Source organism: Lissotriton vulgaris, unplaced genomic scaffold (assembly GCF_964263255.1).
Source record: "Lissotriton vulgaris unplaced genomic scaffold, aLisVul1.2 SCAFFOLD_1935, whole genome shotgun sequence".
Lineage (NCBI taxonomy): Eukaryota > Metazoa > Chordata > Amphibia > Caudata > Salamandridae > Lissotriton > Lissotriton vulgaris.
In genome coordinates, this window is record NW_028250369.1 from 117,863 (window position 1) to 138,527 (window position 20,665).

General features: G+C 42.1%; 1 protein-coding gene across 1 annotated transcript in view; it reads right to left on the minus strand.

The window, feature by feature from the left end:
* Nucleotides 1-201: 201 nt before the first annotated feature.
* Nucleotides 202-20,665, minus strand: part of LOC147663278 (5-azacytidine-induced protein 2-like) — a 210,181-nt gene continuing 189,717 nt past the window's right edge. The window contains exon 9 of the mRNA XM_086950565.1: nt 202-912. Within this exon, the coding sequence (XP_086806691.1) occupies nt 551-912 (362 nt within the window). The 3' untranslated portion in view covers nt 202-550. The remainder of the gene's footprint in view (nt 913-20,665) is intronic.

Genomic DNA, 20,665 nt, shown 5'->3' on the forward strand with positions numbered 1-20,665 from the left:
AGAAGGGGTGCAGTGTTAATATACTGTTAGAACTGGGGAGTACGCCTTAGGCCCAGATCTATGCCAGATATGTAGAGTAACCACGGACTTCGTATATCAGTTCCATTTAGATCCACTCTGCATCGACTGGCATATCCTTTGTTAATATCATGAAGATCTGCTTCACCAACCTGCGGATCAAACAAGTCAAACTTCATACTTGCCAACCTTGTATCTGGATAGTTTATATGCTTCTCTTGTTTTATATACATTACACCCTGAACCCGGTGAACTCAAGCCTCAACAATCCTTAAATATATTAATCACATCTTTGGGATAGGCCAATTGCAGCCTTAGAAGTTCTTCATACATGAAAGGTACTGTGCATTTTGCTCTATACATAAGCATTTTTGTTTGAGGATATTTAAGTCCCATTTCCACACATCCACTGCCTTATGTAGTCAGTCGATCCTACTACAATCCGCCACTCATGCTCTGGAGAAAAGACAGCCAACATGAGCCCCAAACTCATGAGCAAATGTTCTTTAACTTTTGAACAAACAGGTACGATTCATTTTCTCAAAAAGTAAGGAGAGGGTGGAGAAACATGGCTTTTTGTTTCCCAAAATGTTGAGTCACTTGGCTTTGGAGAGCCTGAGAAGACCCAGGAGTTTTCATCGAATGAGCCCTTCGCAGAGAAGTCATTTTCCTGGTAGGCTGGCCCACCAACAGGGATGGGTCTCTCCTCTGTCCGTGTACCAGGAACCCTTGGGTAAGGGGTTATAGGATCTCCAGAAGCCCAGCAGGCATTTCCATTTTCTGGAGGGATGAAGTAGTCATGTTTTTTATACTCTGCACCAGACGAGGTCAGTCGCAACCTTGTATGGCCCGTCTCTAGATCTTCCATGCACTGCACTGGTGCGCTCGTTGTGGCTGGAAAAAAAATAGAACACCATGAAACGTTTCTTCTTATGACTTGCAGAACAAACAATTGAAGTAACATGGCTTACGATTCCGTTTTGTGATATATCTTGGGGCAATCATCTTTAAACCGGTTTGTGAAATTAGAGATGAACAACCGTGGTTCATTAGTGCAACAACTAGGTTTGGGTAAGGATGGGACAATGCTGTGCAACAACAGCTGCCTTATTCATTTGATTTGAGGTTTGTGTACGGTAAGGCATGTGATGATACCCAAAGATCAGCACAGCGAGCAATGCTTTTACTTCAATTGAGGTAGTTGATCTCTTTAAGACACGGTGACAAGACAACTTAAAAGAACGTACCTAGAGAGGAAATGGACACTTCCACAGTAGAGCATCAAAACTGCAGGTATAGGCCATGCTTCAAATGTCAATCAAACTATCTGGATTTAATGAAGTACGATGCGCTAATTAAAGAAAATGGCATCATTTGAACTAGAAAATCCTGTAATTAATAAGTGGTGGCTGAAAATCTTAGTCACACGACTTTCATAAAGAACTTGCCTGCACCATGCTAAATCCGATACTCTAACAGTGTACCAGTGTTTCATGTAAACTACAAGGGAAGAGTTGCTTACTCATAAAAGAGGTTTTATATCAAGAGTATCTATCACCTTCCAAGGTTCAAAATGTAATATTTTAATATACCACTTCCTTTCTAACTTATTTTTCTTACTATACATTTTTTTAAACTAAACAATTCAATAACCGATCTTAAAACTTGAAGTAGTGATGTAAAATAGACTTGTACAGAACAGTTGTCAATTAATGCACAACTATCAACATGAAAGCAGGAAGCTCCCAAAGGTTTTTCCAAAAGGTTTTGTCAAGTTTAATATTTCTGTATCTTAAGATGAGCAGATGTCTACTGCAAGTGTGCATGTGCTGTTAAGGTCCCATGGAAGCATTATGAAGGGCCTTGGGAGGGGAAACGTGTATCACAGTCAGGTGACTTGAATAAAGAAGGTTGGCCAGGCAAACCTAAAAAGGCCAAGAGGGCAGACATAATCTTTAACTATGACCATCAAAAAATCTGGTCAGCCAAAGATAAATCAAACACGCTGCGCTCAAAATATCGAATATTTAATATCGGCCTACACTAATATCGAGTTTTTAATATCGTAGGGACAGAATATCGAAGACAAGAATATCGTTGACCAGAATATCTACTTTAAAGATAAGTAATTTCGATTTTTTTAATATCGAATTAAGTAATATCGAAGTAAATAATACCATTAACAAAAATATCGTAAATAAAATCAATTTTCTTTAAATGTATTTTATAAGTATGTTTAACATTTTTTTACATATTTTTTCATTATTTTTAAATAAATATATTAAATGTTTAGAAAATAGTCTTTTTTTTAAAGTAAATTTTGCGTTTTAGTATCAGAGCGGGTTGTGGGTTCATAGGGGAATAGGGTGGGAAGTAATTTAAATAAGATTATTATTTTTTATTTATTGTTATTGATAATTAATTGTTAATACATTTTTATTAATTGGCTAATTTATAGTTATATTAATTATAATTAATTTATTATAAATGTGTATTTATTATTAATGAATTTATTGTAAATTGATTATTAATTGGTAATTACTTTTTATTAATTGATTAATTGATCATTAAATTGTTACATTTTAATGTGTCGCAGGTTGTGGGTTTATAGGGGAATAGGGTGGGAAGTAATTTAAATATAATTGATTAATTTTTATTTATTGTTATTGATTATTAAGTTATTGTTAATTATTTTTTATTTAGTTAATTTTAAATTATATGAATTATAAATAGTGTATTAATTGTTATTTATTGTTAATTATTAATTGGTAATGAATTTTTATTAATTGATAAATTGTGTTTTTTATGGGAAGCACGTTGTGTGTTATAGGGGAATAGGGTGGGAAGTAATTTAATGTTATTTAAGTAAATATTAATTTAACAGGTATTTATTAATGTTTTTGTTAAATAATTATTAATATGTTATTTATATTACAAAAAATATTTAATTGATAAATATGTTTATCATACATTTCCACACTTTTACACTCGCTGGAGTGGGAATAGTAATGTTTACCCCTACGCTATCCAACATTTTCCCTACTGTTGCACTCATTGGAGTGGGAATAGTAATTTTTACCCCTACGGTATCCAACACTTTCCCTACTGTTGCAGTCACTGGAGTTGGAATAGTAATTTTATTTCCTCCGCTATCTAATGTTTTTTGTAATTTTTTAGCTAATGCACTGAATATTTAATTTTAAAAGATTAAAAATAATTTTAATTTGTTACATATATGTATTTAATTTTTATTTAGATCAGTGGTTTATGTGTATAGATGTATTTAAAAAAATAAACAATGTATGGGTTATTAAAATACATATTAAAACAGATTAATAAGTATGTTATATATTATATGTATATTTAAATTTTATATATTACTTATAATTTTTAAGCATTTTTAAAATATTTTTAACTTTGTTTATTTTAATTATATGTATTATTTACTTTATTTTACATTCTTTTTTTAACTTACATAAAAACAATATTTTCAATAACAATATTTTTGACCGATTTTTTTTGCTCTATTTTTGTACTTACCATAATGTAAATATGCTGTCGATATTCTTGACTTCAATATTTTTGTAGGTCGATATTGTGACCTTCGATATTTTGTCAGTGATTCATCAAACACCACAAGGTATGATCATTTGTCGTGTAGGGATCAAGCCAACAGCCAGGGCTTTAAGTGGGCCGGGCCCTGCCCGTGCTAAGCACCAGCAGTTCTTAAAAGCAGGTGCTGTGGTGGGTCCCTATCGGGCTCTTCATTTTTCCCCTCACCCTCAGGGTGGGAAAAAAATCTTGGTTCTCCACCAGTACCACTGCTCAAAGTCTTTGATGTAACTTCAAAGAGACTAGTTTTAGTTATTTCACAATCTCATAATTTCATAAACTGAAGAATTTTTAATATTCTATACAATAAAGCCATCGTGGTTGCTTATTTATTATATGCAACTAACAACCATTGACAAAGCAAATAGTACTGGCTTGTTGTACGTATAATGGTACTGTATCATATCTGGATGTAATGACAGAAACAACAAAATACCAGTCGGGTGGCACGTTATGCTAATAACAGATTTTTTACTTACTTGTTTTTAAGCCATGCCCTTAATTACAACAGCCATGGCCCTGTAAGAGGACCCTCCCTCCCCCGTTTTAGGTCTCGCGCCTAGCGTTGCACTGCGTAGCAGTGCATCGGGTAGCGCGAGGCATTTTGTAATCGAAAAAGGGGGTTTCAGCAGTCACTTTGGACTGTAAAACGCTTGTGCGTGTGCTTTTTTGTTTAGTGTTACCTCATTGGCCTTGGCATTCTTTCGATAATAAAAGACTTCACACTATTGGCTTTTGGCCTGAGCATTGCTCCTCCCACAGCCTATTGGTGTCTATTACGCGCTTGGTGCGCGTAATAGACACCAATAGGCCGTCACGTGATTTCTATTAGCGCGCACACACGGGCGCGATAATAGAAACACATGGCTTGCAGTGGCCTGCGCTCGTCGTGCTTCTTTTTTGCTTCCTGCCGCAATGATATATTCACTGCTGAAGCCACACAGGAGGCTGCTCACAGCATTTGCAGTGCAATACCACTCGTATTAGTAAAAAGGCCAGCTATTGACATTCCAAATGCAAATTTGTATTTCATTTCAAAGAATGCCAGAAAAGGGTGCAGTAACACCAGCTGTCCCTAGGTGTCTCTGGTCCTGCACCCTTTCCTTCGTGAAAGAAATTTCTTTGTGTACTGCTGGCATACTTTGAAATGGAAAAAAACAAATTAGCATCTGCAACGCCAATCGCTCATTTACATAATTATTTATTCAGATTTCTATAGTGCGAACTCTACCTGTAGGTATTAGAGCGCTTTACATGAGCTCCTGTTACATTACACAAGAGCACATTCAGGCACGGGGAGTTTGTGATCGGCAGGCAGGGCTGCTCGGTAGGAGCGCTTGAGGCAGGCTGGCACTGTGGCCCGAAGTCTACCTGAAGGTATTGGAGCGCTTTACATGAGCTCCAGTTACGTTACACAAGGGCACATTCAGTCACAGGGAGATAATGTGATCGGCAGGCAGGGCTGCTCGGGAGGAGCGATTGAGGCAGGCTGGCACAATGTTGTTTTTATGCAGATTTCAATAGCGCAAACTCTACTTTGAGATGTTGGAGGTCTTTACATGAGCTCCGGTTACGTTACACAAGGGCACATTCAGGCACGGGGAGATTATGTGATCGGCAGGCAGGGCTGCTCGAGAGGAGCGATTGAGGTAGGCTGGCACTGTGTTTTAGTTTTTCTAATACAGATTTCTATAGCGCGAACTCTACCTGGAGGTATTGGAGCTCTGTACATGAGCTCCGGTTATGTTACACAAGGGCACATTCAGGTACGTGGAGATTATGTGATCGGCAGGTAGGGTTGCTCGTGGGAAGCGCTTGAGGCAGGCTGGCACTGTGTTTTTTTTATAATGCAGATTTCTATAGCGCGAACTCTACCTGAAGGTATTAGAGTGCTTTACATGAGCTCCAGTTATGTTACACAAGGGCACATTCAGTCACAGGGAGATTATGTGATCGGCAGGCAGGGCTGCTCGGGAGGAGTGCTTGAGGCAGGCTGGCACAATTTTTTTAAATGCAGATTTGTATAGCGCAAACTCTACCTGGAGGTATTGGTGCGCTTTACATGAACTCCGGTTATGTTACACAAGGGCACAATCAGGCACGGGGAGATTATGTGATCGGCATGTAGGGCTGCTCAGGAGGAGCGCTTGAGGCAGGCTGGCACAGTGTTTTTTTAATGCAGATTTGTATAGCGCAAACTCTACCTGGAGGTATTGGTGCGTTTTACATGAGCTCCGGTTACTTTACACAAGAGCACATTCAGGCACTGAGATATTATGTGATTTGCCCATCACAGGATGTGGACGCCACCCAGAGGATCGAACCCTGGTTTCCAGCACCAAAAAGCCGGTCACTCTCCAGAAATAATATATGTACACAACATCTCAATACATGGCCTTTGCTACCTTGCATGCTATCTGTAATTGAAGGGTCGCATAATTTTGTGCATCTTTGCATTCATTTTTGTTTCTTTGTAAGCCTCTGTTAAGTAATCTTGTTTTTCTAAGCCTTTTACCGTGTCTGAATTACAATTATTCCAGAAATGACCACACTTCCACCAGATTAGAGTTTACAGTGCTCAAGTGGCCGTCTTTGCTATTTACACGGGTAGCAGTTCCAGGTTCAAGGGAGCCTCTTTCTTCTTCCTGTGTCCCGTGCGAAACTCAGCGTGGGATGCTCCTAACAGCTGTCATGGTGAAGAAGGGACCAGCTGGAGGGATGGGCGAGGGCCGGCCACGGCGTATAACAAAAAAACATGTTAGGGTTTGCTGACTTTACGCCCTTATGAGCCCTTCTATTTTGTTTTCCAGAATGCAGGGATAATGCCCAAAGTTGTGTAATGGCGAGTGTAAAAGAAATATTTTGGTATCAGCCAGCTAGTTCGTGCATTTGGGTACATTAACAGTCATATGGGTTTATTATCCGGAAAATGAAGAAGGGAGGGAAGAGCTCCCAGATCTAGTTAAACTAGTTTATTTTTTCCTTAATTTCTATCAGCGAACTGTCCACAACCTGTTGGTCAAGATATCACTGTAATTGAGCCCTCCTGAATGTTGTATAACACACTAAATTTTGTTCATTCTTTTTTAATGTCCTCACGAAGCCTGCTCCGTAAGAAGAAACCCAGGGGCTGCAAGTCAGTGACGGGATTTTCCCAGACTCCCCAGTGCAAGCAATGGTCATTATTTCTGACTTGGACCCTCCCCCGTCAATGTCACTCCTCTTCCGACCCCCGTTGATGTTGCAGTGGTCTGTTCCTGACAGCTGTCCTTGCTGGAGCAAAGTTCCTTCGGATGTTTTCATTGCCTCCTCCCCGTCATTAGCAGGGGACGGAGCAGGCATGCCAGGCTCTGCCTCTGGAAAGGCTTCCTGTCTTGGGAAAGGAAGATGAAAGGGGCAGGCTCTGAATTAGCAACCATTTTGCTGCAACGTGTAGGGTGGAAGGATGAGAGGCCTGCTGCTTATCAACGCCAAATTCACTTTTAAGAAGTGTAAAAAACCCACTAGAGGGAATTTGAGGCATGGCATAAAAAACGTATTTGCTTCACATTCAACGTTATCAGTTCACTTCTAATGAACCGCCTCCCAAGAGTCCTCATTCCCACTACACCACAAAGATTTCCTAACAGACACTACTTCTTCAACAACATTATCTATCATTTAACTTTTTAATACACCTACGCATTACATGTGATTGTATTTCAGTATAATTGCAAATCCCTGACTAGCACTAACAACATTGCCATTTTCAATGCCAACTGCTCAAACTTTAATAATGCGAGACCTATTGCATTTCCAATGCTCGTTTTTCATCCCACTTAAAGTCCTGCCAACTGTCCTTACACCAGGTCACACATTTCTACCAACTCCCTATATAGGTGGGCAGGAGAAGCACATATATGCAGTGCTTGAGAAGCAAACAGACATGCACACAGGTAGCGGACGGTGGGGAGGAGGGGCTGGGGTAAGCAAACAGACAACAGAGGGTGGGTTTATTCATTCTTCTCGGGGGGGTTGACAATACTTTTTAGGTCTCGCTTAGGCAGCGCTTGCGCAGTCTCTTCGAGACATGTTGTATTCAGGATATGGGCATAAAGCTTAAATGGCTTCAGGCAGGACACATACTTGGGCCTAAGTTAGGCTGGCAGTGGTTACTTTACTCAGTAGAAAATCTCACATTTATATGAGAACATCTATAAATTTCCCTTCATCAGCTCCACAGAGAGTACAACCTAATCCGAAATTGATGTAATAATTCTTTTGTCACATTTCAAAGCTACTAATTGTATATGTGGACATAGCTATTTGAATGTACTCTTAGTACTGTCTTGCATGCAATGCATAATGAGTAGGGTGGATTTACCATATCTTCTGCAGGGTGAAGTACCATATGTGACCAAAAGAGGTCCCCTTTTGGCCACATATAGTACAGCACCCTGCAACATGGCTAGGTAAAAAACATTGTCATTTACAATGCCAATATCTCCAACTTTGTAGACCTGCAGTGCTGATGCCTTGCTCACTAGGGACCTTTAGGTGCAGCTTGTGGAACTGCACCTAGACATTCATTGCTGGTGCCTTGCTCACTAGGGAGCTCTAGGAGCAGTTTGTGGTACTGCACCTAGACATGCAGTGCTGGTGCCGCGCTCACTAGGGACCTCTAGGAGCAGCTTTACTAAGACATGGTTGATAGAGAGATTGATGGCATTCACTACTCGGTCTCCTCTGTGAGGGTTATTATAATGGGACAGGAGGGTTGGGGGGTCACTTCCTTTCACTGGTCTTTCATGGGTGGGACAAGACAGAATGACCATTTCAACTCACTCCTGGATCGGAAGAGGTTGATGCATCCAGCACTGTTGGACTGACCTTTCTGTGACTCTGGCACTACCAGATGGGCCAGCTTGAAAGGGCCAGCATGGAGGATGCTCCCATTATGGCTCCCATTATGGCTCTGCAAAATCTTGGCACCTCGTCAGGTCCCAACCCATGGTGCACTGACACTATTTGAATTCTCAAGTAAATAACAACAGTCCTTTTAAAGATTAATCCATTTTTTTATTTCATTCTATTTTACTTCCATAGTTCATATTTCATCCAATTTTCAATAGTTCCACCGCTGTCTATCCAGGCTTTTCTTCTACAAACATGGAGATTCACCATTCTTCAAAGCACAGCGTATTTGGTCAAACCGAATTCATTTCAAGCAATAAATGCCCTTCTTCAGGGGTAACTAATACCCATCCCAGTCTTGTGTATATCATTCGTTTCACCCTAGGCCACTTCATGAGTGAGAAGTAAATGAAAAATACAGCCCACACAACATAAACACAAAACAGATTATTAAACCATTGATTCACTGTGCCACCCTGCATAACGCGCCTTACTATTTAGTGCTAAATACACTTGCTTTGTGCCCATACAGGACTTTAAGTGGGCCGGGTCGCACCGGAGCTGAGTTTTTTTAACAGGGGCCTCAATATCTGGCTAAGTTTGGTGCCCTGGCACAGGCAGTCTGTTTTTTTCTGGACTGAAGTGACAGCAGGCCCTTTGATGTGTATGTGCTCACATTGCTCACTTCTTACAAGTGGAAAAGTTACTGCATGAGGTTCATGTCATGTGAGTGATGTAGGGGAAGGAAAATCCTTTAAAGAGAGTCATTTATTTTCTCTCTGGATTTCCCTTCTCTTTTTGAAGCTCAAGAGCAGCAACATTGTCGTGATGTCAACAAGGCTTTAAGTCGAAGCTTTTTCAATATTATATACAAGCCATAGTTGCTGCTGATTTATCTTATGCAACTAACAACCACTGACAAAGCTAATAGTCCTGACTTTTTGTAGGTATGAGGTTATTTGTATCATATCTGGATGCAATGACAGAAACAGCAAAATACAAGTCGGATGGCACACTATGCTAAACATAGATTTCTAGCGTACGTGTTTTAGGCCACGCCCTTAATTTCATTGACCACACCCATTTGAGAGATCTGTGTAGTGAAACAATGTGGGATGGTGTGCAGTGTAATTATGTGGATAGAAATGATGTGGTATTGAGTGTACTGGGATTATGTGGAGTGGTATTGTGTGTCTTGGAGTGAGATTATCTTGAACTGTATTTTGTGTTGTGGGGTGGTATGTAGTGGAGTTTACTTGTGTGGTGTGCTGATAAATATTGAAGCATGATGTGGAATTTTGTGGTGTAGATTGGATGTATGTGGTGTGTTGTGTAATTGCGTTGTTGGTTTGAATGATGTAGTTTGTTTTTGATTTAGTTGGTGTGGAATGGAAATGTGTAGAGTTGAATTGTGTGATGTGGAAGTATGCGCTGTTGAGTGCTGTTGAGTTAAAATTATGTTTAGTGGTATTATGAGTATGGGTCCCAGACAACGTATTTTTCAAAAAAACAAACATAAATTATTTGAAAGCCATGTACAAATGACTAATAGCGCAACTTGAATGAGTGATGTTGTTTATTCACATCCTCATATATACTTTTCATGTATAGATACTTTGTACAGATCGGTGTTGTGCCCAGGGTGAGGCGAAAAGAGGAAGGGAGAAGGAAGGTGATTCGTGAGGAATAAAGTAGTGGATAGTAGTTTCAAAAGTCAAATGTGGTCACAAAAACAACATTTTTCAGTTGACATCACATGGGCATATTTTTCTAGCCCCATACAATTCTAACAGTTGTAGAATCCTATGCCATACAAAAACCACAGTAGCAATGATCTGTTGATTGTGGGTAGAAGTTGTAAAGCATGGAAAGTTAACGTATCTGGATGTGGTTCCATTTTGGAACCACTCTGCAAGTACATAGACGTTTTTCTCAAACCAATCGCAGAAGGAACAGAGACATACCTAAGAGACACAGTCCAGACAATTACTTTGGTGGATGGACTGCATTTTGACCCCCAAGAACAGCTACTAGTTACATGCGCCATAGTCTCGTTGTATACTAGCATCCCGCAGACTGGAGGCCCTCAACGTCATACGCAAGACATTGGACAACCGACCGCACCAATGGCTGTACCCACGGAATTCATCATTGCACTTCTGACCATCGCCATGACTAATAACTTCTTCATCTTTCAAGATTGCTTCTATCTCCAGACCAAGGGTGTCGCAATGGGGCAAGCCTTTGCGCTGGACCTGGCAAATATCTATATGAATGACTTCGAAGAAAAGCATGTCTTAAGCCTTAATAACCCCGACAGAGAACACATCTCATGGTGGAGACGTTACATCGACGATGTGCTTATGTTGTGGACAGGCACTAAGGTTACTTTGGATACATTCCACTGTTGGTTAAAACAGCAGAGTAATGATATTCAGTTCACACTTCAGTCAGACAACAACAAGGTTGTTATGAGGATAACAGACTCTGTACCACACTGTACCGTAAACCAGCCGAACGTAACTCTCTACTACAATACAACAGTCCCCATCCCCGCGCTCTAAGGGACAACCTACCAGTTGGCCAATTCCTGCGTATACGTCGCAACTGTACCAGAAGAGGTTATTACTTCAAAGAATCTGAAGATTTTAAATCAAGACTGCTGGCCAGAGGCTATCCAAGACGACTCATCAAACATGCCCAAAAGCGAGCATGGTACAGCCCCCGTGATGCACTTCTTACTACCAAGGAGAAGAATGATGTAAGCATAAACAAAGTAGAATCCACTCAAAGTGATCGTGATCCCTAAGGTTATGGGGAACACACAGTGTTGTTTAAATGCCCCTCACACACCAACAGGCCCCTTGGTGTCATGCTTCATCATCGGGGCCTTCGCACCCCTCTACGGGATGCGGCGTGCTACGACTCGCGGATACGCAGGAGCACTTGGAAGTGAACTATGTGTGGGGGTGTGTGTATATGTGACAATGATGTGAGTGAGGTGAGGTGAAAAAAGTGAAAGGTTAAAAAATACCTGGCACGTGGGAGAAAAAATTAATTTAATTAAATCCCCGGCTGGTATTGTTATAAGAAGTGCAGGGCGTGGTTTAATAGATACGAGTTAAGGTATCAAAAACCACTATTACAGGTGTCAACATGTTTCGGAGGTCACAGCCTCCTTCTTCAGGACAAGGGTTATGCACTTACCCTCCCCTTACTCACATGCACAATGTAAAAGTGTATAAAAAACAATTACCACAATGTGTAATATCCCTAACAATGTTTTAGTGTTAGTGAATGCAGTTGCGCCCAGTTGGCGATAGAACTTAGAGTTCTCAACTATAAGACCTCATGAGCCTAAGCGTATATTGGGGATCACTTCATCGGAGCCGCGTTGAGGGAAGGCAGGCGATTAGCTGTTGCAGTAACCGTCTTTTCTGAGCAGAAAGGAAGGATCCCCAATATACGCTTAGGCTCATGAGGTCTTATAGTTGAGAACTCTAAGTTCTATCGCCAACTGGGCGCAACTGCATTCACTAACACTAAAACATGGTTAGGGATATTACACATTGTGGTAATTGTTTTTTATACACTTTTACATTGTGCATGTGAGTAAGGGGAGGGTAAGTGTAACCCTTGTCCTGAAGAAGGAGGCTGTGACCTCCGAAACATGTTGACACCTGTAATAGTGGTTTTTGATACCTTAACTCGTATCTATTAAACCACGCCCTGCACTTTTTAACAATACCAGCCGGGGATTAAATTAAATTAATTTTTTCTCCCACGTGCCAGGTATTTTTTAACCTTTCACTTTTTTCACCTCACCTCACTCACATCATTGTCACATATACACACACCCCCACACATAGTTCACTTCCAAGTGCTCCTGCGTATCCGCGAGTCGTAGCACGCCGCATCCCGTAGAGGGGTGCGAAGGCCCCGATGATGAAGCATGACACCAAGGGGCCTGTTGGTGTGTGAGGGACATTTAAACAACACTGTGTGTTCCCCATCACCTTAGGGATCACGATCACTTTGAGTGGATTCTACTTTGTTTATGCATATATTTAGGGAGACTGAATCCACTGACTCTCTCTCTCTCCCCCCTCTTGTTGGAATCCGAAGAATGATGTAAGCCTAGAAAGGATATGTGTAACCACATATTTCACGCAGAGCAATGAGATTCGCAAAATCATCAACAAACATTGGGCTTTGATTGCTGATGACATAGGCCAGATTGATCCCCCGATGCACTCCTTCAAGAAGGCGAAAAGTATAAGAGATTATGTGGTCTGCTCTTTTTTGGACACCCCGAAATCACCGACATTGCAATCAATGTGGAATTTGCAAGTGACTGTGGGCCATCATCGCTGCGGCCAGTGTAAGGCGTATGATACCAGCATACAAATCAAGCAGTTCACATACAGACAACATAAAATAGACGTTGTTTACTTCACTAACTGTAACACTAGTTGTGTGATCTATTGCATCATATGCCTGTGTGGTCTGACCTACATAGGTCAAACCCAACAAAAGATAAAAGCATGCATTCTCCAACACCATAGTAGAGTAAGATGCGATGTCCAGGGTGCACCACTGGTTGAACACTGCAAATCAGCGGGTCACACACACGATCTTTTGAAGTGGGTGGTACTGGAGAAGGTAGAATTAGGCCCCAGGGGTGGTAACATTAGCACAATCCTGACCCTGAGAGAAAGTAAATGGATGACCAGGTTCGACACTGTCCAAGATGGCTTGAATGAACAGGATGCGAGCTACGTCCAACTAGCATGCCTATAACAATGAACTTTTCTGTAACCTTGTATTTTAGCACCCATGTACATTTTTTGATTTTCTATACCGATCTGCAGGTCCACCACAGATGAACATCCTCAATTCTACCATTACAATGTTTTGTAAATGTATGCCAGCATTCTCGACATTCAAGATAAATGCCTTATGTAGTACATGCACACCATCAATGTAACCGATTTGATGCATTTCCTTTGCCCCATATAGATGTGTCATTAATATCACATTTTCAATTCCTAATGGGTTGCCTGCATTGTTTGTCAGACTATGGACCCAATAGAATTCTCCTGCACACTACTGTACGCTATAGACCATATTCTCTTTTCTTTTCTTTCAACGGACCGGCTCACCGCTAAGCTAGTCTGCCTTTCATTTCGCCTAGAACGGTGCTCAGTCAGCATTTAGCTGCTGCAGTTGCACGCGCTGGACCATTTATATAGGAGCTGCCACCACCCTGCCCGCACTCCTCACGACTGACGTGAGAGAGAGACGGACTTTATTCACCGCGGCAAGCCTCAATTCCAGGCCCCCATTAGTTTAGGATGTCTAGCTCGGCCCTTATTTTACAGTAGCCATTGCCCGTTTTTGTTTCCCCATTGTGCAGATTCACTCACGGTTTCACTTCGAGATCTCCCTAGCATTTGGATCTCCCGAATTTTTCTGACTTATGAGGTAATTCTATTTGATTACACCGTTTGTGTGTTTGGTACGATTATGCCTGAAACTTTCAGCCTCACTGCCCTTGGGCCCCGTGCTCCGACCGGGTTGCGTTTATTTTTCATTGTGTGATGATATCGAGAAGATATGCTTTGATATCCGGCTGGACCCATTGTGTACCGGTACAGATACACGGCTTTGGCCAAGTTTTTAACTAAATTGAACAAATGCCCAAATCTGGTTTTAAGGAGCAGTCTCCCCGACAGTTATTGTTACGCCTGACTCGTTGAGGTTCCCCCGCCCTACATTTACTGCTGAACGACTTTGCTTTAACTTACTGACACGCTGTGTAACCCGGATGGACACATCATTCGTAATTAATAGGCATGCACACAATGTAATGTCCTTGTGCAGAATAACATAGTGATTATGGGTTTCCACCCTTTTCCTTTTATATATCCTCTGTACTCTAGGTTTTTAACCTGGCTGGGTTTTGGTTATTAATAATATCTCGCATATTTGCAATTAATTTAGCATGTTTTCCTGTGGGTATGCACTAATTATAACCCACTTCTTTATGTATTCACCTATTCATAGGACCACGCTCTCTGTATAACAAGGAGCTCACGGGCCCAACCCTTATCCGCGAAGGCTGCCACTCACTGAAGGTGGCTTTTTTGGTAGATATTAGATTTATTTATTCTGTTTTTCTTAATTAAGGTGTCATTTTCCTAACTTATTCATTTATGTTTTAACTATAGGTGCCCCAACCCCCACATCACGTCCTAGTCCTGATGAAGACCCCAAAGTAAGGTGCAACTCAACCTACACTGACAAGGGGTCGAAACGTTGACTTTCCATGCTTTACAACTTCTACCCACAATCAACAGATCATTGCTACTGTGGTTTTTGTATGGGATAGGATTCTACAACTGTTAGAATTGTATGGGGCTAAAAAAAAAATGCCCATTTGAACTACTATCCACTACTTTATTCCTCACGAATCATCTATCACCTTACTTCCCCCTTCCTCTTTTTGCCTCACCCTGGGCACAACACCGATCTGTACAAAGCATCTATACATGAAAAGTATATATATGAGGATGTGAATAAACAACATCACTCATTCAAGTTGCGCTATTAGTCATTTGTACATGGCTTTCAAATAATTTGTTTGTTTTTTGAAAAATACGTTGTCTGGGACCCCTACTTATGCAACATTGATTACCCAGGTCCCAGTACCATTGGGTCTACCCTACTGTGTAATGGTAGTGGTATTATGGGGCATGGTGTGAAGTGTAGTTAAGTGGAATTGTGTGACGTGGAAGTGTGTGCTGTTGAGTGAAAATTATGTTGAGTGGTATTATGAGGCATGGTGTGAAGTGTAGTTATGTGGAATGTTGCTACGTGGCATAGACTGGATTTATGTGGAGTGTATTTATGCAATATGGAGTAGGGCATACTTATGTGTAGGTTAATTATATAGGTTGAAGTGGAATTATGTGTAGTTTAATTGTGTTGTGTGATGTAATTATGTGGTTTTGAGTGGTATTAAGTTGTGTGGAATGTTCTTATGTGATGTGGAATTATGTGGTATGGAGTGAAGTGGAAATATTTGTTTTTTAATTTTTAGGATTGTAATTATGTGGTATGGAATGTTGTAGGGTTAAATTATTTATAGTTGAATTGTGTGGCATGGAATTATGAGATGTCCAAATGTGCTGTGTGTGGTAGAATTAGGTGGTGTAGATTTGGGCAAGCTGTGCACGCTAAGGCTTTTAGGTCATGGGATATAAAGTTGACGATTGTCTATTTTTCTTTGTAAAAATAACGTGCTGTTTCTTTACCTTCCGGTTCATTTCTGAACAATTTGTGAAGCTAAATGGTATTGTTGCTTATTGTGCGCATGCAGGGAAGAATGAGTGTCTGGCAGACATGCAAAAAAATCATCCTACGTCTCAGTGTCATCATCCACACTTCTAAGCAGTAATTCCAATCCTAGATGAGTTACCTTTTGCTTGACAACGACAGTTAATTAAACAGGTAAGAGCTTTGCCAGCCTGTGTAAGTAGCAAAAGTTTTAAAGGAACTTGTTTTCGTGCAAGGTATTGTTTTTCCCAATTCACCGAAGGGATGAAAAACATCTCCAGATCATAATAGGGAAGAAAGGATGGTGCAATAGCAGAATATTGATACGTGTGGATCTGGTGAGGACTGCGGGCAGCAAGTGCTTGATACGCTATTTACATAAGTTAATACTATATCTTTTTTTCTTTATCCTCTATTAGCTATTAGTAAGGAAGAGGGAAGAAAAGCTTTCACCGAAAGCATTCGTTAGTCTTAGGGAGACAAAGAATTCTGTGGTAGATGCCGCCCAGAAGGCATAGGTGTATGTATCAGAAGCTGCCAATGAAAGGAAGTGGAAATGCGCTGAAGACGTTGCTGGTATTGATGGCAACTGTGCTGTTGCAGACTTCGCTGGGCAGACAGTGGGTGGAGAAATGCTACATTATCACTGTAGGTTTAATTACATGATTTTGCACATTCTCTCTGGCGTTTGTCCTTGGGGTACTTACTGACTGGTGCTACATATGGGATCAGGTTTGCCTTTGACAGGAGGTATGGTTTAGTGGGGTACATAGTGTAAATTAATGTTGGAGTGAGGAAACAAAAATCGGCTTTGAGGCCGTAGAGGCTGGCACGAAGAACTGATTTGGGGTGGTCAATTGAAGAGATTGCTTAACATGTTTTAAACTACTACAGTGACATTGGGGAGGGCAGCAGCTGAAAGGCTCTGTCTTTACTGGTAGGCAGTGGTTAGATGGGGACCAGCCATCAGTCTTGCTGTCGGTGGGGAACAGGGGAGCAGTGGGCGGCAGCCACAGGTTCGCAGTGATATCCGAGGGGTGATTTTAAAGGCGGGAGGAAAAGCATGACTGCGGGTTTAGTAAGGGTGAGAGTAGAGTGTAATGAATGCATTAGTAGCAGGCACGAAGGCAGTGGTCTGCGTTTGGAGGTGGTTAACTGAGCGGGCTTTGCTTGAATGTGGGTCATCAAGTGGGAAGATGTGTTTAGGGGGTCGGCTGGAGGCAGTGTTATGTAAGTTTGGTGGAGGGTGCAGCAGCAGTATCCTTTTTTTATGGCTGGGGTGAGCCCCTGCAGTATGGCAGGTCGCTGGCCTGAGAGCTGTTGTTGACTGGCACGGAGAATGGGAGGGGGGCCCACCTTGTACTTTGCAGGGGCCCCCCCTCAAGTTTGGTTACGCCACCACTTCTCCCCAGGAGACCATCTTGAGGATAGACCTTTGTGTGCAACTGTTAACAGGCACTGGAAAACCTTGGGCCACAACCTGGCAACTTACTAAAATGTAATGTTGGGCTCTTGTGACATTAAATTATTTTTAACTATTAAATCGGATTTAATGCACTGCTTATTGTGATATGTTGAAGTACCAACCTTACTAGTACCACTCAGAAGTAATCAGCACTGAGATGTCAGCCTGTAACTCTGCACTCACCATGGTGCTGCTAGCCTTCAGCAGTAAAAACCTCAATGTTGGTTTTTACTGTTAGAACCCTAAAAACATGAGCCCGCAGGTCTAACCTTTCACGTAATGTGTCTTACCTTACAAATATAAAAAAGGAAGGCCTGGGCTTTGCCATTGCTTAAAAAGGCTAAGTCGAGTTAGCAGTTTAAAAACTGCGCAGCAAGGCAGCAGCGGCAGGCTGGGAGGGATACTTTTGCCTTGTCATAGTCGTAGCGGCCGAACTAGTGCTGCAGTCCACGAGAGACTTTAACTTACAGGCCCTAAGACCATTTAATAGGGAATTACAAGTAAAATAGGTTATGCCAATTGGAGATAAGCCAATTTTATGTCAAAGGCCCGGAGGCCAACATTATGCATATCCCTTTTATTCCTGCCCAAACACAGCAGCAACAACACTATAGAACTTAGAATATTATCAAAACATTCCCGAACTTAGAACATGTATAATACACCAAGTAAAGCAGCCATCTTCCTCTTTTGTTGCTGCTCGAACATGAGATAAGTACTCTTTATAAGTACACTTTATAAATTCGATTTAAAAGAAATTGATTAATATTTAAAGCCAGAGATAATTAAGGGTTATTGGAATAAGGATTAGAGTAAGGATCTAAGGGAAAATGGTTTTATACATTTTTTTTTTATGTGAAGTGATGTTTGTTAGAGGAAGGAAAAACGGATGTTAATCTTAAACATGTTTGGATTAATGCCGTGGTTTATTTAACAATTTAAGGCGTGTTTTATTTTACGATACATAGGAGTTGAATATGCTACTTACCAGTATGCATCTGTTCTTGGCATGTAGGGCTGCTAACATTCATATCTTTGCATTAGATCGCCACCTAGTGTTGGGTCCGGATGATCGCACATTGTTGTCCTGGAAGAGTCTTCGAAGTATCCTGAGATGGGTGGCTCCTCCCCTGGACTACAGTGCGCATGGGCATCGGCTCCATCCCCAGATTGTTTTTAGCCATTGTGGCAGAGGATGGAGTGGCAAGTGTAAAGGATGTCCATGCTAATGATTGAATACAATAGTATATCTGCAGCTGCGACAGGCACCGGGGAGGAGGGTGGGCGATATGAATGTTAGCAGCCCTACATGCCAAGAACAGATGCATACTGGTAAGTAGCATATTCAGTTCGAGGCATGTGGGCTGCTAAATTCATATCTTTGCATAGAATACATAGCAGTCCCTCCATCAGCGGCGGTTGCCCGTGCCAGCTGCAGAAACCTGAAAAAGTGTCTTGAGAACAGCCTGCCCTACAGCCGCTTGCTGTTTGGAATGTACATCAACACAGTAGTGTTTTGTAAAGGTATGTGGTGTAACCCACGTGGCTGCTCTGCAAATATCCTCTAGAGGAATGTTTCCCAGGAAAGCCATGGATGCCCCCAACTTGCGTGTGGAGTGTGCCTTTGGGGGTATTGTTAAAGTGCGCTTGGCTTTATGATAACAGATTTGGATGCACTTAACAATCCATCTGGCTATTCCTGCTTTGGAAATTGGGTTGCCTTTGTGTTGTGGTGAGAAGGCAACAAAGAGTTGTTTTGTCTTCCTAAAGTGTTGTGTCCTGTCTATGTAGTACATCAATGCCCTCCGTACGTCCAAGGTATGGAGCATCCTTTCCGCCACTGTTTGTGGGTTTTGGAAGAATGCAGGCAAATCGATAGTTTGGTTGAGATGAAAATGTGACACCACCTTTGGAAGGAATTTGGGGTTAGTACGTAGTACCACCCTATTTGGATGAATCTGGATGAAAGGCTCCTGTATCGTGAGTGCTTGCAACTCACTTACGCGTCTTAGTGACGTAATGGCAATTAGGAAAGCAACTTTCCACGTTAGGAATTGCAGTTCGCACGAGTGCATTGGCTCAAACGGTGGTCCCATCAGCCTGGTGAGGACCACATTGAGGTTCCACACGGGAGCTGGCGGTGTTCTTGGGGGAATGACTCGTTTCAGTCCTTCAAGAAACGCTTTAATGGCTGGCACCCTGAAGACTGAGAGATGCTGCCTATTTTGAAGGTAAGCTGCGATGGCGGATAGATGTATCCGAATAGAAGTGTACGCTAGTTTGGACTTGTAAAGGTGTAACAGATAGCAAATGATGTTAGGGATAGATGCATCTAGCGGGTTTATGTCATTGTTTGCACAGTAAATGACAAAACGCTTCCATTTTGCGGCATAGCATGCTCTGGTTGACGGCTTCCTTGCCTCCTTGATGATGTTCATGCATTCAGGAGGTAGGTTCAGGTATCCAAACTCTAAGACTTCAGGAGCCAGATCGCTAGGTTGAGCTGTTGCGGATCTGGATGCTGAATTTCTCCATGGTTCTGCGTCAGAAGTCTGGGCGTGAGGCGCAGTCTTTGATGCGGGACCACTGAGAGCTCGAGGAACGTGGTGTACCATGCCTGGCGCGCCCACGTTGGAGCAACTAGGATGAGTGTCATGGAGTGTTGCCGTAGTTTCCTCGCCACCAGTGGTATCAGGGGTGTCGGGGGAAAAGCGTAAGCAAATTTGCCTGACCAGTTCATCCATATCGCATTGCCCTGCGATTGGGGGTGTGGGAACCTGGCGGCGAAGCTTTGGCATTTTGCGTTCTCCCTTGTGGCGAACAGGTCTATGTCTGGACGCCCCCACCTTTGGAAGTACGGCTGGAGTACCGATGGATGTATCTCCCACTCGTGCATTTGATGACTGTATCTGCTGAGCAGATCCGCCATCTGATTGTCCTTCCCCGGGAGGTGTTCTGCCATGAGGAAGATGTTCCTCTGAATGGCCCACTTCCACATGCTCTGAGCCAGGTGAGACAGCTGTGGTGAGTGGGTGCCCCCCTGTTTTTGGATGTAGTACATCGCGGTCATGTTGTCCGTCCGGACTAACACCACCTTGTTGCACAGATGTACAATGAAGGACTTGAGCGCCATGAAGATCGCCATCAGTTCCAGATAGTTGATGTGCATCTTCTGTTGCTGCGTCGTCCATAGTCCCTGCACTGTGTAAGTTAGCAGGTGTGCTCCCCATCCCTGGAGAGATGCGTCCGTTGTCAGGATAACCTGTGGCACTGGCTCCTGGAACAGTCGGCCCTTGCAAAGGTTGTGTGGAGTCCACCAATGCAGAGAGTTGTATGCCC